General features: G+C 33.7%; 1 protein-coding gene across 3 annotated transcripts in view; it reads right to left on the bottom strand.

Moving 5' to 3' along the window:
- The window catches only part of LOC150078134 (uncharacterized), a 56,713-nt gene extending 39,534 nt beyond the window's left edge, over positions 1-17,179 (bottom strand). Inside the window, exon 1 of one of the 3 annotated variants that reach the window (XM_090385291.1) lies at positions 17,051-17,179. Coding sequence is in view for 1 of the 3 variants with exons in the window: in XM_090385290.1 (XP_090241416.1) it covers positions 13,217-13,218 (2 nt within the window). In the remaining 2 variants the exon portion in view is untranslated. Of the gene's footprint in view, positions 1-13,216; positions 13,421-16,869; positions 16,940-17,050 lie in introns of those variants that run through there. The other 2 variants (XM_090385292.1, XM_090385290.1) reach the window with 2 other exon arrangements.
- Between the last annotated feature and the right edge of the window lie 482 nt (positions 17,180-17,661).

The following is a 17,661-nucleotide window of genomic DNA, read 5'->3' as shown; positions in this document are numbered from 1 at the left end:
ACAATATTTCTAAATGTCTTGTGGCATCTGGTACCAACACATAACCAGCAGATCCTTTAACTCCTGTAAGGTCTGTGGTTGAGACGCCGCAGATCAGAGTTGCTGTTCCAACACAAACCACAGATAGGATTGATGTCTGAGGAATTTGGAGGCCAGGGCAATACCTGGAAGTCTTCCTCATGTTGTGTGAACCAGTCTTGAACAATCTGGGTGGTGTGGCATGGCACATTATCCTGCCGAAAGACTACACCGCCAGAGAGAAGACTGTTGCCATGAAACAATGGTGTCTAGGTCAGCAATGGTGTTTAGGTAGGTGGTAGACGTCAGAGTGCCCGGCACATTGACTGGACCCAGAGTATCCCGGCAGAACATCGCCGCCACCGGCTTGTGTTCTTCCCACGGTGCACCCAGGCGGCATCACTTCCCCAGGTAAACCATGCGCATGTACCTGGCCATCCACATAGTGCAACAGGAAACGTGATTCATCAGACCAGACGACCTTCTTCCAATCACTCAAGGCCCAGTTTTGATGCTCACGTGCCCACTGCAGGCGCTGTCACCGGTGAACCATGGTTAGCATGGGCACTCAGAGCGGCCTGCGGCCACGCAGTCCCATTTCCAGCAGGGTTCAATGTACCGTGTGTTGCGACACACTACTCCCATCACCAGCATTCCAATTACCAGCTAGTTGCACCACAATCGCCCTTCTGTTGCCACGTACCATCTGGGAGAGCCTTCGCTCACCTCAAGCATCAATGAGCCGTGGTCATCTCAACACCTCGCCGGCAGTTCATGCACCCCCCATGTTTTGGATATGCTCTGACCCAGTCATCAGGCCATTGCAATCTAGCCTTTGTCAAACTCGCTTAAGGCCGCTGCCTTTCCCATCTGAAGAACAAAAGTAACACTGATTAACGGAGCTCAGTATCAGGTGTTTTTTATAGTGTTCTGACCCGCATACGCACCATAGTTCACTTGCAGTTGCTTAGGATTTGCATAACGACTCACTGGTCATAATGTTTTGGCTCATTGGTGTATACTGTCCCAGGAAGAACGCTCCTGGCGTCTCTTCCGGTGTCAACCACCAGAATTGCATGAAAAAAACGATATTGTTGTTTTTTCATGCAATCTTTCTTTTTTATGACTAATCTCCGGTAAAGTAGGGTTACCAGACCTAGAATTCAAAAACTACGACAAAACAGAAAAAAAACTAGGACATTTTTAGTTTCGAAAACGATAACATTTTAAAAATTATATAATTATTATTAAAAAATTACAATATATAAATAAATAAATTTTCTGTTTATACTCCGGCACGACAACCAAGTCAGTAGAGTTTACAATAAATCGTCAATACAAATATTTATCGTATTTAGTAGTCACGGGCTTGAACCCCGGTCCACTCAAGGAACGCGTGCTATGCACTCTCGCTCCTGACCACTGGGCTACGTCATATACTTATGTATTGTAATTTATCCTTACTGCCAATCATTTTCAGTAAGTTTGGATTACAAAGTAAGTAATTGTAAAATGTTTTACAATCCATTTTGAAATTATATGCATGAAAAAGTATACAACAAAATACTATTCACAGTATTTGTTTCCATATTATTTATAATGTTGCTCCGTTAATGGAAATACATGCTCTACATTCCATTGTGGGCAAAAATAAAAAATATATATTGAAATGAAATGTATATTTAAAAGCTCGGAACATACCTGGGAACTCTTGCATTGATTAAAATATTCAGCCCACTTTCTACGGGCTAATAAGTTTACCCAATTATCTTTCTTTTTCTCAGAAAAATTCCTTAAAATTGATAAATTGGTCAAATAATCTACTATCATCGATTTTCGATTAAACAAATGATTATACAGTCCACTTAATGCAACCAGCGCATTGTTTTTATTTATTCTGGAAATTTGTAGGAAATTTTAAATTATTTAGGGAAATTTACCCTAAACTGCCCTTAGAATTTAAAATTTCTTACAAATGTTGTATTGACCGAAAGTGCAAACCCACAGAATATTTAATGAAAATACATTTTCCAATGTGATGACTTTTTTTTTTTTTTTTAATCATAAAAAACTAGGACATGTCCTAGTCTTTGAGGACGTCTGGTAACCCTAGTATAAGGTAAAAAGAGAATAAATAAAAACAATGCATTCGTTGCGTTAAGTGGACTGTATTATCTCAAAATCACACAAATCAATTTATGGCTTCGCTACGTCTCTCATTTTAAAAATACAGCAGACTCTCGATTAACCGGGACACTTCAAGACTCCAAATTAAATTTAAAAAAAAAAAAAAAAAAAAAACCAGAAATCAAAAAATTCAAGTAATAACTAGAACATATATTTTGCAAGTCGTAAATAAGCGACAAGAAACAGCATTATAAGTCGTCACGGGGAGATTAGTATACCTATTATCTTGCAACCCCGCTGTCTTCACACTCGCCGCTCAAAAAAAAAAAAAAAAAACAAACCCCAAATGTTTAGTTTGTTTTAGTGCGTCGCGTCGATTGTTGTGTTCCATTGCAGTGCAAAAGGACAAATTTTGTTTCGTTGATGTCAGAATTTTTTTTAATAGTAAATTTTTTTTGTTTGGAAATTGTGAAAATGAATGGTAAACGCAAAAGAATTGCGTTTGCAGTTAAACAAAAACTTGAAATTATTCAAAAGTTTGAAAATGGTGCATCTGTTAAATCTCTAACCATTATAATGTTGGTGACCAAACCATACGCAACACGTAAAAAATAAAGGAAAGCTATTAGATTTAAAATCGACATTGTAAAAAAATATAGGAAAGCTATTAGACATAAAATCGACTTCACAAAAAAATAAAGGGACGCATCGTATTGGACACACGAGTAGTGCATTGTAAGTTTATTTGTTTTTTATCTATCACCATATTTTTTACGTAGGTAAAATATGGTGATAGATACATTTTTCGATACAGTAAGCCCCGACCTTATGCAACTACAGTTTTACGTAAATTTTTTTTCACTCTTTTTTTTGTAAGGATTGTAAAATTTAAAACAAACAAAAATAGTAAATAAATAAAATAAGCAATCAATAACGACAATCACGGCACGCACAAATTGCACAAGTGAGATACGGAGTAACGAGCAAAAAACTGGGAAAGAAAAAAGATTCTTACAATTTATGGTCTTTTTTTTTTTTTTTCATATATGACTGAAGATTTCAGGGAAGGGGAACACATTTCACCATAATAACATAAAAACCGACACAATTTCAGCTATTGGTATTATCGCAAATACAATAAGATCGAGTTTACTACCTATTTATAATTAAATGCACGAACCCGAAGCCCAGTAACCCGGAAGGTGCAAATTGTTTTTTGTTGACCTCCAAAAATGTGCTTGAGTAAAATGTGGTTTCGCGTGAGGTGATAAGTGTGCTTCCCCCTTAGCCCTGTGAAGTTCTTTTCAGAAAATTTCATTTTGACTGTTATCATGGTGCCGACTAAGACAATAAGTGACAGCGCTACTAGTAAATCTATCAACAAAAGGAAAGCGATCGATTTGGATCAGAAAATTAAACTAATAAGAATGTGTGAAAATGGCCAAACATTAACAAGTATCGTGCGAAATTCAGATTTGTCGATAATAATATAATAGCAATATGTTATTAGTCATTCCCGAGTTATGTAAAACTCGATGAAGTAAGAAGTCCTGGAACGTATTTCTTACGTATGTCGGGAACTTTGGTATTTTTGGATTAACCGGGAAATCGATCATCCAAGATTTGTTTTTTACCATATATCCCGGAAAATCCAGTCTACTGTATAATTTTTAAAATGTCCTCGTTTTTAAAACTAAAAATGTCCTAGTTTTTTCCTATTTTGTACAAGCTTTTGAATTTTAGATTTGGTAACCCTATCATATACTAATACATACATGCTAACAAATAATATATTGCATTATGGTCATATTGTATATGGGATAAAAAAAAAAAAAAAAAAAACCACAGCATAATACAAATATTAAACCCGTTATATACTATGTACCTCATACCATATATATATATATATTTAATATAAAATAGATTTCATATATACAGATGTTACATAGCTATATATATTTATGTACTTGGAAAATTAAATGCACTGGGCATAATCCTTATGGGTTTTGATAATTAACTATATAGTATCGGTGTAAATACACCATAGTTAACCCATATATTTAAACTACGCATGTAGCGTAGAGGGCATCGTTTTAATTGTATCTCATAATGTGGTTGCCTTCACAACGAGATAGCTACTACTGCATTACTTCAAATAAATAACGCTTCTCTAGTAGAGAAGACTACTGTTATTTATTTTCAGCGGTACCACCACCCAGACGATCGTTTCGAAGCTGTGCGGCTTCATCATCAGTGGGCGGGCAGGTACCCAGTTAATACAACAAGTATGCAATAGTAGCTATCTCGTTGTGAAGGCAACCACATTATGAGATACTGTACAATTAAACGATGCCCTCTACGCTACATACGTAGTTTAAATATATGGGTTAACTATGGTGTATTCACACCGATACTATATAGTTAATTGTCAAAACCCATAAGGATTATGCCCAGTGCATTTAATTTTCCAAATACATTACCACCACACACTTTTGGCATCTCTCATAATGTGGATATAACTTTGCAACTGTGATGGCTTGTTGTATTAACTGGGTACCTGCCCGCCCACTGATGATGAAGCCGCACAGCTTCGAAACGATCGTCTGGGTGGTGGTACCACTGAAAATAAATAACAGTAGTCTTCTCTACTAGAGAAGCGTTATTTATTTGAAGTAATGCAATAGTAGCTATCTCGTTGTGAAGGCAACCACATTATGAGATACAATTAAAACGATGCCCTCTACGCTACATACGTAGTTTAAATATATAGGTTAACTATGGTGTATTTACACCGATACTATATATTTATGTACATAAATTGTTATAGAAATATATATATTGTGATGTTTTTTATTTTGAATTGTAATTGTGAGTTTCTGTTATAAAAAAAAAAAAGAACCACAGCATAATACAAATATTAACTCCGTTATATACTATGTACCTCATACCATATATATATATATATAATTGTTTATATAAAATTATATAAAATGTTTATATAGTTTGTATAATATGCAATCATATACAAGCTTTTTCATTGTTAATATGCATTTGCATGTAAGGTACTCAATGTTTTCAAAAACAAATTAAAAAAAGTTATTAGTCATGCTTTTTACAATCAAACATCATAACCCCTTAATAATTGTTTCTAATCTTTTGATTGGTCCGCAATTAAGTTACTGCATTCCAGGCCATGTTGACGATTGGTTGAAAAATTTACGAATAGCATTCAGTTTGCTAGGAACGACAGAATTTAAGTGGTCAACCAAGCCAGAAAATAAGTCATTCTTCATTTGTGAATTGAGAAGAATATACTCTTAAACATCGTCGAGTTCCAGTTCTTCAATGACAAATCAATTTTCATGGAAAATGTTTTTTTTAAAAATGAATAGACTAAGAACAACCGTGCATCCTTTAAATTCCAATAGAAAAAAAATTCACTGAATATCACCATTTATTTTAAGAATTAAAAAGCATGAAGAGAGATTTTTTATATATTTAAGAATGAATCAAGAAACTTGCAGTTATATTTCAGAAAAGACTGAACATTGACTGACCAAAACTTGGACTAATTGGCATAGGCAGCCAATATTGCCAGAGGAAAGACATGTTACTTTGAGGTAAGTGAAATGTAGTTCTAAAAACATTTCAGAGACTATTTCCAAAAAATAAGAATAAAAACAAAACATTTTGCTTAGTGGTTAACAAAGTTTTATTAAGGTATGTGGAATTTTTTATTTTTAAATGGTACACAAAAATTGTCTACAAATTGTTGCACACGAATTCTGAAAGCCATCTTATGTGATCCCTCCATTTTTCGTACATGGGGAAGCAAACTTTTAAAAAATAAATCATCATCATCAAGTTCTTTTTCTCTATTTTTTTGTGATTTTGCTAGTAAATATTGTAGTTTTTTATTTTTAATGTTTAACATAGCATTATTAAATCTTTCATTCTGAGAAAGCTTCTTCCTTTTTTTTGGTAGCAAAGTTACAGATGATCCAAGAGGATGCCAACTGCTATCGCTGTCATCTTCAATTTCAACAAATGTTTCTGGTTCAATGTATAGCTCTTGAGAGCTGCTGTTTTTGTCATTTTCATCAATTATGGCTGCTGCTGACTGGGACTCATTTTGAGCAGTCACCTGAGATAAATTTCCCATGTTGGGCCTGGCTTTTACAATATCTTTAAAGAAAAGCAGAGATTGAAAATATGGCCACTTTGAAGCACAGTTTTTTCTGGGATCTCCGGAAAGCAAAGGAGAAATTTTACCAAGTTCAATTGAGAATTGATCTCTCAAGTACTTCAATTTTTTTTTTTCTTAAGGCACTTTCTGAAACATAAAATAATAAAACATAGTAACCCATGCTATTTTATATTATCATCATCATAAATGAAGGCTATAGCAGGGTAACCAGACATCCTCGTTTCCAAGGATATGTCCTAGTTTTTAGGACATTCTCACTGATTTTACACTTGCGTCCTAGTTTTTTATAATTAAAAAAAAAAAAAAACCTCAATATAAAATGAATTTTAATTGCATATTCTGTACATTGCACCTTCGGTCAATACAACAGAATAAATAAAACCAATATGCTGGTCGCATTAAGTGAACTGTATTATCCCAAAATTACACAAGTGGACTATATTATCTCAAACACAAATCAAATTATGACTTCGCTACCAAACGTCTCTCTCGAACCCAACATTTTATAATTACTTACTTTGTAATCCAAACTCACTGAAAATGATTGGCAGTAACAATATGTATTGTAATTTTTAATAATAAATATAATTTTTAAAATGTCCTCATTTTTAAAACTAAAAATGTCTTAGTTTTTTCCTGTTTTGTCCTTGATTTGGAATTCTAGATCTGGTAACCCTAGCTATAGAAATGTCAAAATAATACTAAAACTGTAAGTACTTAAAACATTTTTGTTTTCAGGTATTTAGCCACTGGATCTTCATTCAGAATGCTAGCTTATTCATTTAAAATGGGAGAAACTACTATTTGCAAAGTCATTTTGGAGACTGTTGTAATTTTATGGGAAGAATTTCAACCCATTCATATGCCTGCACCAATGAAAGATGACTTGAAATTAGTAGCTGAAGACTTATAAAATTTGGAACTTGCCACATGTTTAGGAGCAATAGACAGCAAACACGTTCATGTGTTGTGCCCAAAAAATTTGGGCTCTGCATTTTTCAATTACAAAAAATTTCATTCCATAGTTTTACAAGGTATAGAAAATGCCCATTATAAATTCATCATAGTTGACATTGGTGGGTATGGCAAACAAAGTTATAGGGGAACCTTTCAGGCTTCTGCCTTGTATAAATTTATAAAAAATAACCAACTTCAGATTCTGCACACAGAAAATTTGCCAAAAACGGAAGTCAAGGCTCCATATGTGTTTATAGGGGATGAGACGTATCCCTTAATGAATTGCTTATTAAAACCGTACATCGGGAGAAAATTAGCTGTTGAACGGGACTTGTTCAATAAATGGTTAAGTACATGTACAGCGAGAAAAGCAGTGGAATGTGCTTTTGGCATATTGTGTTCAAAATGGCACATTTTGTCAAAAAATATTGAAACAGATATAAATCTAGTGGACAACATTATCAAATGTGTGTGTATTCTGCATAACACTATAATTGATAAAATGGGACCAGAAAGGCAACTGCCTAATGTGTCTAGTGGATTTTATGAAAAAAATTTAAAAATACAAGATAGGGGAAGACCCCCCAACACATCGAAAACTATAGATATTTTCACAATGTTTATTGTTAATAATCCAATTGAATATAATAGCATTTGATTTATGTGTTTTTCATGACTTGTAAGGTAAATTGTGTACTCTTATTGCGTCACTTTAAAACATTTTAAAATAATTGTTTTGATTTAAATTTTATTGTAAGAGTTAAATTATGTAGAAAGTGAGCCCGAACACATCTAAAATATAATACGTTTCGATTCAATACTTCAATTATCAGTGGACAATGAATTTATGCATTATCGATAATACGTAAATTAGTATACAATATAAAGTAGATACATCACACATATCAAGATATAACGTACATATAATACATAAATTCATCATCCACTGATTACTGAAATGGAAGTTATTATATTATAAATTTTTCTGGGTTATATTGCTACACAATTTAACTTTAAAAAAACAAAATTTAAATCGAAAAACTTTCATTAAACAATGTTTTACTGTGGCATAATAAGTACACGACTGCCATAACTAATCTATTTGTGTAACAAAAACTTATGTAAATTATGATAATAAAATAAAAAAAATATATTTACCTTCTACATTCATTTCTTGGTTTATTTCTTTTCAACATTTCTCCACAGCATTCCTTTTTGAATATAATTTTTCTATTTTCCCATATCAGTCGTCAAATATAAACCTTTGAAATCAAAAGCTTCTATGTCCATGTTGAAATAAATATGTAGATTCAACAACCAGCGACCACATTCCATTAAGCTGTGGAATGTGGCTAAAGCCCTGTAAATGTTCATGCTCTTCCCTTACAGGAAAGATACTGGTCAAAGGCTTAAGACAAATTCTAAGTTGTTAATAGCAATAGCTGTTATTATTCTGTCCATTAGCAGTACATGCCTAATGCATATTTTACTTTTTTGCTGAAATCGATAGCTTTCTTCTGTCAATATTACCCTAAGAATATGGATTTCATAGCACCCACAAGATTTGGTTCTTAAAAAAGAAAAGGAAAAAAAAAAAAAAAAACATTTGCATATAGACTTGATACAGACTGTATGCCATATTACACTCAAGATATTTTTAATTGTTCTCTAGATGCACTTGGTTTTCTATATTCTAATATATACAATGATGGATAAATCAGAAGCAACTTGTTCTTTTTAAAATAGTTCAAAATGGGAAAGTTGTTTCTGATTCATCCATCCGGCTTACGGAAATTCTACTTTACGTAAGTTTTTGCCGACAGGTGCAAACTAAAAAAAATCGTGGAGGCATATTTTGCATCCCGTAGGAATAAATGGAGTATCATGAAAACATCGCTATGTCAACCCAATAACACATTTTTTTTTTTTGGTAATTTGTTCCAAAACCTCGGAAGCTGAAATTTTCACTATATAACTAAAGTGTTTATCTCTCTAAAAGGTCATTTTTATAATGGAAATTGCATTACACTTTCATTGTTATCATATGTTCCACTATAAGAATCAATTTTGAATGCCTTTGTGATATTTTTCTAAAACACATTTCTGGAGGTTACTACCATAAAATAATAAAAACAATTTTCACTTTCTGGTTTTATTGGGCTTTTCTGTTAGTGCATCTAATTATAAACAGGTAGTAAATGCAATCTTATTGCATTTGCAATAATACCGACAACTGGAATTCTGTGGGTTTTTATGTTATTATGGTGAAATGAATTTCCCTTCATTGAAATCTTCAATCATATAAAAAAAAAAATAAATAAATTCCAGAATCTTCTCTTCATTCCTATTTACTTATTACAATGGTGAAGGGAAAGGAACAAACAGAAAGTACAAGTGCTGGCAATGCTAGGAAATGAAACAAAATTGGTTTAGAAATGAAGATGATTAATTAAGAAGTACAAAGTAGGGTAAAGTTTGTCATCTATTGCATTGAATTAGGTCTCGCTGCTTCAACAGTCAATACTATTTTAAGGGAAGTGCACATATAAAAGAATATATATTAAAGACATCGACCGTACAAGTCAGTTCTGAATGCTTGGCATCTTTAGGCTTACCAAACAAACTTCAAGAGGTTGAAGGATCAACGCATTTAAGATCAACAGTGATCACAAAACAGCGTTTGAGTGCTGATCGAATATGGAAAAGTTATTAATAATATGGATGGAAAATCAGATTCAGAAGCAAGTGCCCCTGAATCCAATAGCCATTCAAGCAAAAGCAAGAAGTATTTATGAAGATATTAAAGACAAGTTTGTTTGTTTGTTTCGGGATTTATTAGGCGCATCGGCATTTGTGGCCATAGAGCACCATTAAGGATAAGTACGGCGAATCCTAAGCCAAGTTCATGGCAAGCAACAGGTGGTTTAACAGGTTCAAGCACTGCACTAATTTCCAAAACATTAAAGTATGTGATGAAATCACCAGTGCTGATTCTGGCGACTTCAGCTACAGAGAAATTGTGTTGTACTGGGAAAAAAAAAAACCTTCTAAATCTCCACATCCCTCAACTTCCACAGCAGCATGGTTATCAGCTGGAGGGTTAATTCTGGCAATGATGCTCGAAAGGTAAAACTTGCTGACATTATGCCTGTCTCCTCTCTCTAATTTTTCCTGCGCATATGATAAAAAAATTAAATAAATAATTCTATTTATGCGATCGTCGAAGATTTCTTTTTTTGGCTTCAATCAAATTCAGTGCACATAGTTGCGAGTGCTGGGCATGTAGGGAAATTCCTACTTACATAGAGTACCGTGGAACGTAAGCCGGGGAGTGGCTATATTAGAATATAGAAAACCAAGTGCATCTGGAGAACAATTAAAAATATCTTGAGTGTAATATGGCATACAGTCTGTATCAAGTCTATAGGCAAATGTGAAAAAAAAAAAGTAATAAAACTGAAATGTATAAGTGTTCATTTTAATGACACAAGGTAAAGGGGGAAAAAAGTAGTAGATGATTTTGATAGATTTGCTGAATGATTCATAATTTCATATGAAAATAAAGGAAACTTCTTTCTATTTTGAAAAACAGTTAAATATCAATTTTTGATGTGAATAGTTAATCCCTTCTCAAACAAATTGCTTTTCAAAGGAAAAGCCTCAATCAAAACAGCTAATTCCGAGTGAAGATCAAGAACACAGCAAATGCGAGGACAAGGTATTTTTGTAAAATTAAAAATACATAAAAGAATCATCCCAATATCTTGACAAATTTTGTGTTCATCACTTGTAAAAAACCTTTCCAACTGGCAGTTATCTGTTCACTAAAACAGAGTGCTGAAACTATCTGTGATGAAGGATCAGTTCCTTTTATTTCCAATCCATAGCGAACCGGTAACAAACAGCTTGCAGACCAGCACCGGTCTGCAGACCACACTGAGTAGCACTACACTAGAAAACTTCCACTTGGAAAGGCCTTTGTTGCACTAGCTGACTTCCGAATTACCCAAATGTTGGCCTCAAGGACTCACAAAAGTAACTTATTCTAGTAATTAACTGACTAAAAGAAAACTTTATATGGCTAACAGTTCTGGTATCATTAATAAACATGAAAATTTCACCACTGATTTGACACTTTACACATGCACTGTGTTAAAAACTACTTTTTTTTTTTTTTTTTTTTATGAGAACCCCAAACACGAGAGGTATTAGAACCTATAGTACTTAGTGCCATGCTTGGGTTGGAGGTTGAGAAGACGAAAGAAGATATTTGTTGACATTGGACTTGAACTTCTGTAGATTGTAATTTTCAGGAAATACGTATGAAGGAAGGTTGTTCCAGAAAACGGCAGTTGAATGAATAAATGAGGAAGATGAAAAGTTGGTTCTGTGGGTTTGAAGTTGGACAGTAAATGGATGTTGGCTGGTGGCGGCATGTGTTCGGACTGTTTTGAAAGAGAGAGCGGGAATTATAGAAGCCAATTCAGAAGAACAGTGCCCATGGAAATATCTGTAGAAGAGGCATGCAGCAGAAACATTACGTCTATGAGAAAGCGAGTGGAGAGACTCTGTTAGAGATGAATCATTAATTAACCTAACTGCCCTCTTCTGAATGGAATCAAGAAGCCTGAGAGATGTTTTGGGGGCACCACCCCAGATGTGGGAACAATATTCCATGGCAGGGCGGATTTGCGATTTATACAGAGTGAGCAGCTGTTTGGAAGAAAAGTAACGCCGAGAGCGAAAGAGAAAACCAAGTTTTTTAGATGCAGAGGAAGCAATATTTGTAATGTGCTTGTGCCAAGAGAGATTAGAAGTCAGGGAAATCCCCAAAAGAGATATATCCTTTTGCCTAGAAATTGGAGTGTCACTAAAGATAAGCATAGGAGCAGAAGAATCCTTTTTGCGAGATATAAGGCAAGACTGAGTTTTAGAAGGGTTGAAATCAACTAAGTTGTCTTTGCCCCACTGGAGAATTACCTGAAGATCGGCATTTAAGGAATTGGTAGCAGAATTTCGAGAAGTTGAAGCTGATTGAGCAGGGCAAGGTTTCTCAAAATGGAAGATTGAATGCAATGTGCTATCATCAGCAAAACTATGGATAGGATTTCCAGTCAATGGAAGAAGGTCATTAATATACAAGAGGAAAAGAGTGGGGGAAAGAACTGAACCTTGGGGGACACCGGCATTAGTGGAGAAGTTAGAAGACAGAGAGCCATCTACCATCACCCTCAGTGAGCGATCAGAGAGAAAACTGGATAACCAATTACTAAAAACAGTTGGCAAACCATAAGATGGGAGCTTGTTTAGAAGATGAATGAATACTTAATGAATCTCAAAAACAGTACAGCTTTGAAACATGTATATGGCCTTCCCTGCTCTTCAGTACCATTCAAGAACATTTCCATCAACAACACAATGAGGCAGTTCCTTGAGCTGCTCTCAGAACTTGTGTAAACATACCTGTTTAGTATCTGGGTAAAATTTATTCCACGAGTTTTTTCCAACATTTTCTAATCAAGTAGAGAAAAGCACCAAAACTGAGATGTTGCTTGAAAACAATTTTCAAAGGACATTCTTTGCTTTTTTGTGAAGGCTATGCATGTGAATTTGATTTAATTAATTAATTATTTTTATTTTCTTTTGTAATGCAATGCCTTTTGTGTGCACCTAAGTTTAATGTTTATCTGTATTAAAAAAAAAAAAAGCTCTCAAAATACATTTGTTACTTATTTCTGTGTTTATTATTATCAGTTTATTTACCCAAGAATCACTGAATAAACAAGGTTCACCCCCTGTACAGCCAGTGGGCTAGGAGGGTATACAGATATTTTGAAATATACAGCATACAATTTTATACAAATTTTCAAAATTTTTAATGTCTACCACCTCCTACTCCATACATACATTTTGTGATTTACAGCTTCCCTAGCTTAACTGTTTAGTAGCTGCTCCCTATTTAGTAACACAAGTGGTTGCCCCAGGTCTGACAGACTTAGACATATAAGTAGTGAAAGTAAAAATTTAAGCCATGACTATTGCACTCATATGGTGACATGGTAGAAAACGTGGTACCAGGAAAAAATTGTTCCTTTGAGTTTTCATTCAGATGAAAATAATAATTCATCTAAATAAACCTAAGAAAAATATAAAACAGTGGTTCAGAAAAATGGGATTAAACACAAATTTTTCAATAAATTTTAAACAAAACTGAACCAACAAAATAAAAAGTATATATATATTTTTTTTATTAAAAAAAAACCAGAGTATATTTCACAAGTATATTGGCATAAACACACAATTCGAGCATGTTTGAAGTCCAGAAAACAAATCTTCAGCCAGTGGGTGGTTGATTGCTGGAACAAACTTCCATCTGTTGCTATGGAAGTGGATAGCTTAAATAAATTCAAAGAAGAACTTGACAACCTACTGGAGAGAACACATAGTAGTAGTAGTAACGTAATGGCAAATGATGCAAGAAAGCAAGCTTATATAGCATCAACAATAACAAAAAAAAAAAAAAAAAAAAAAACCTATACATTCCACCCATCCATACCTTTCCAAGAATTTGTCTAGTTCTTCCTTGAATTTATTCAAACCACCCACTTCCACAACAGATAGCAGTTTGTTCCAACAATTAATCACCCACTGGCTGAAGGCAAACTTCAGCATAATCTATCCTGCAGCCATTTTTCAACTTCAATTTACATCCCTCATGTGTGTTTCCACAAGAAAGGCCATCAACATTTAGCTTATGAATCCATTCAGGGCCATCATAAAAGGTAAAATGAGGTTTTCTTTTTATATATTATATAATACTAATATATATATATATATATTTATATATATATATATATAGAATAATCCCTTTAACTCTGAGAGGAGGAAGAGATGTTCTACCTCTTATGAATTCCAATAAAACTACAGACAATATAAACTTTCTTTCCCTTTTATTTCCATTACTATGAGGTGTGGCTATTAAATAACAAGACTTGCAATAAAATAAATATAATGCAATATTTCATATTGAACATAATATTGCCATAATAATTTCATATTGCCATAATAATTACAAGTTAACCAACTCAATTGCCCTGGGAGTGCACACACTGTTCCATATGTTTCTTCCAAGCATTGAAATATTTCTGGAAGTAGTAGTAGTGACATGTGATGCAAGAAAGCAACTGTATGAGCTTATGCAGCATCAGCCAAAAGTCATCTTCTGAAAGCTCTTTTACCATCTTGGTCATTTTTTCTGAATGTCTTCAATGAAGTACACTTTTCAGTTTAGGGAAGAGAAAAAAGTAACAAGGAAAGTAGGTCTGGCAACTACTGTGATGTTCACACACACATTTGGTTTTTGGACAGAAACTGGCAAACAGACAATGCCCAACTGTCTGCTGGGGCATTCCATCAAATTTTTTCACTTTGTCAGAACTTTAATGTAGTATATTTGATGAGATATATTCTGCCATAATAATTCCTTTAATATCGAATAAAACAAGAAGCATGATTTTGGCATTCTTACTTTTTTTGGTCTGGGGGATTGTTTTGTCTTCCATTGCATTGAGCATCTTTTAGTTTCTGGGTCATAATGGAAAAGCCAACTTCCATTGCAACTAATTACAGTACTCAGAAAGTCTGGATCTTCAATTTTTTTTGCAAAACATTTTTTATGCCATTCCCTTGACATATCACCCCCGTAAACTTGACTTAACTCTTAACTTTCAGTTGGTGTTTCCTTAGTTTTGTTAAAATGTGAGGTTGATCCATTCTTCATTTCTTTTGTCTGTCATTTTTCTAGCAAACTGCAAAAACACACGGTAACGAAAACCTGTCTCACTACAAAGCAAATGAGCATGCTGGAATGTGACTTGGCAGACAACTAAATAAAGGTTGAAGGTCAACTGCTGTGCCTTTATTTCACAGTTGGTACTTGGTGTAGCATTGCAGTCTCGTTAGCCACCTCTTGTGTTAAGTTTGACCATACTGCGAAAAAATTAAATGTCATATTTCTTGTTCTTTTATACAGGGTGATAATAAAGTCCAGATCTATTTCTTTGAAAACTTTCCATGCCTGAAACAAGCACAGTATTTATACTTAATTACAATTAAAATTTTTTTTTTAATCAAATAGACAATGGTATGGCCTATATTAAGGACCCTAAAAATTGTCAGCGACTATCCTCTAAAGATAACACTTGACAATAAAACAGTGCAGGTCATTGGGGAAATAAATCCAAACAGGTCAAGAATATAGTCTGTTCACCACTGGAGGGTACTTGAGGATGTGACTATGTAGGCACTTCTATTCTCTGAAATAGAGGTCAGGAAGTAAAGGGAACATGCAACTAGTCAAATGAATAATACATTTTAGTAGTTATTTCTTTTTATAGCTACACTGTAATATATATATTGTACTATAATATATTTAATAGCAGTATATACTACTCAGTCAGGTGCCTCTTTACCTTATCCTACTGCAAAATGGTTTTGTCCAGTTGCCAAGGCACCGAAGTATCTTCTACTGGCATGTCTCATGCAGAATAGGCAATGATTGCAGGAGAGTTTAATTCTCACAGATTTATCTATAACAAATGTAATGCATGATTTATGCAGGTATTTTTCAATTCAGACAGTTTTACCTCTTTTCCCTATGATAATAATCTATCTCCAATTTTTAATTTCGGTTCATCTTAAGAACGCAGTACTTTGATTTCCCCTCTTTCACATATGCATTTGAGGGAGGGGGGAAACACTATCACTTTGGGCTGTAAACTACCACCAGTTGTAAATCACCACATATGTTAAGCAGAAGGAAAATAGCATGGCAAAGGAATCTTGTAAGTCCTTTCGAAAATTATGAGGGACTGAAATTATATTCATAAATAACAGAAAAAGGAATTACTTTAACAAATTTGCTTAAAAAATAATAACAAGTGGCCTTTAATAGTCTGAGTTGTTTTTCTACAATAGCCTTAATTTAATATTACAAATAACTAATGTGGTCTGCGGGTAAACCTATAAGGAATTTAAATTCAATGTTTATTCCTGAAAATAAAATTAAATGTTTTTAAAATAAAGCAAGGGAATGGAATTTTTATTCAATAAAAGAACTATAACTTTCTATTTTTCTCAGCAATAGTTCTACAGGTGGTCAAAAAGTCGACTTTTACACATAATTATGTAATTAAAATAGTTTTCGCAAGTTCCTCCTTAATATTTAAAATTATATTAATATTTAGAATATTAATCGAATCGTATAAAATACATTGTGTAATATTTTACTACTCTCACCTACAAAAATTTGAAATTTTACATATCAAAGTGCAGTTCGAATAAATGAGGTATATATCGTCCAGATGGTGGTTTGTTTTTTTAAAATAGAATTCACGAAATATACGCATTAAGCAAAGCATACTTAATACTGGCAAAGAATGCACTGAAATATCAGTTGCATTCCTCAGTAATTTAACTTTGGTCCAGTGTTTAATTATTTAACTAAGAGCGAAACAAAAACAAACAACATTCAGCAAATGAAAAGTGGCAAAACAATTTACCATTTTAGCAGCTAGCTTCCCTCCATTATACCTTTAAGAAAATACGTTTGCACTACTGACACAGTGCCACAGAGTGGCTAATTTTACATGACCTAGTTTTCAGTTTACATAAAATACTATAAAACATCCGATCCAATAATATGCTAAAATTACCAAACAAAATGATGTTATTATTACCTACCTCGATAATCGAATTGTACTTTTTTTTGAAATAAATAACCAATTTCGACGATTCACAATATGGTATGCAACAACTACAGCAAAGCCAAAGTATTCCCGCGTCACACGTGGGGTCTGCGCACGAACCTACGCACATTGCAAAGCGTCCTCTAGTAAACTTCAGTTGTAAACAAGAAGAACCGGAATAAACTGGATAACAAATTTATTTATTTGTTAATCCCCGGGATTTGCGTTAGATGTTTTGTATATCGAAAGAGAAAAAGTATAAAAAAATAATTTATTTGATCTATCCTCCAAATTAACACAGTGAATACATCACCATTCTTCTACATTGTGCAAATTTGCCTATTATTTTCTGATTCAAATGCACTAAATATTGAACATAACTTGATATCATATACACCTGCATAAAGTGCAATATGCGCTTTTCGGTGCAATGCACCGAAAATACCATCAAAAACAACTGCATCAAATCTGCTTCTCATGCCATTTTCAGAGCATTGGAAGCAGATTTCACTGTCAAGGCACTATTATAACGTATCTGCAGATCCTTCACATTTTTTTGAAATCTTTGCTGTTACAGGACTCTTATTACTTCTGACCAGAATGTTA

This window comes from Mastigoproctus giganteus, chromosome 11 (assembly GCF_048544385.1).
Source record: "Mastigoproctus giganteus isolate SK-2022 chromosome 11, ASM4854438v1, whole genome shotgun sequence".
Classification (NCBI taxonomy): Eukaryota; Metazoa; Arthropoda; class Arachnida; order Uropygi; family Thelyphonidae; genus Mastigoproctus; species Mastigoproctus giganteus.
Note: the sequence above shows the minus strand (reverse complement) of the source record. Positions and strands in the feature narration are given on the sequence as shown.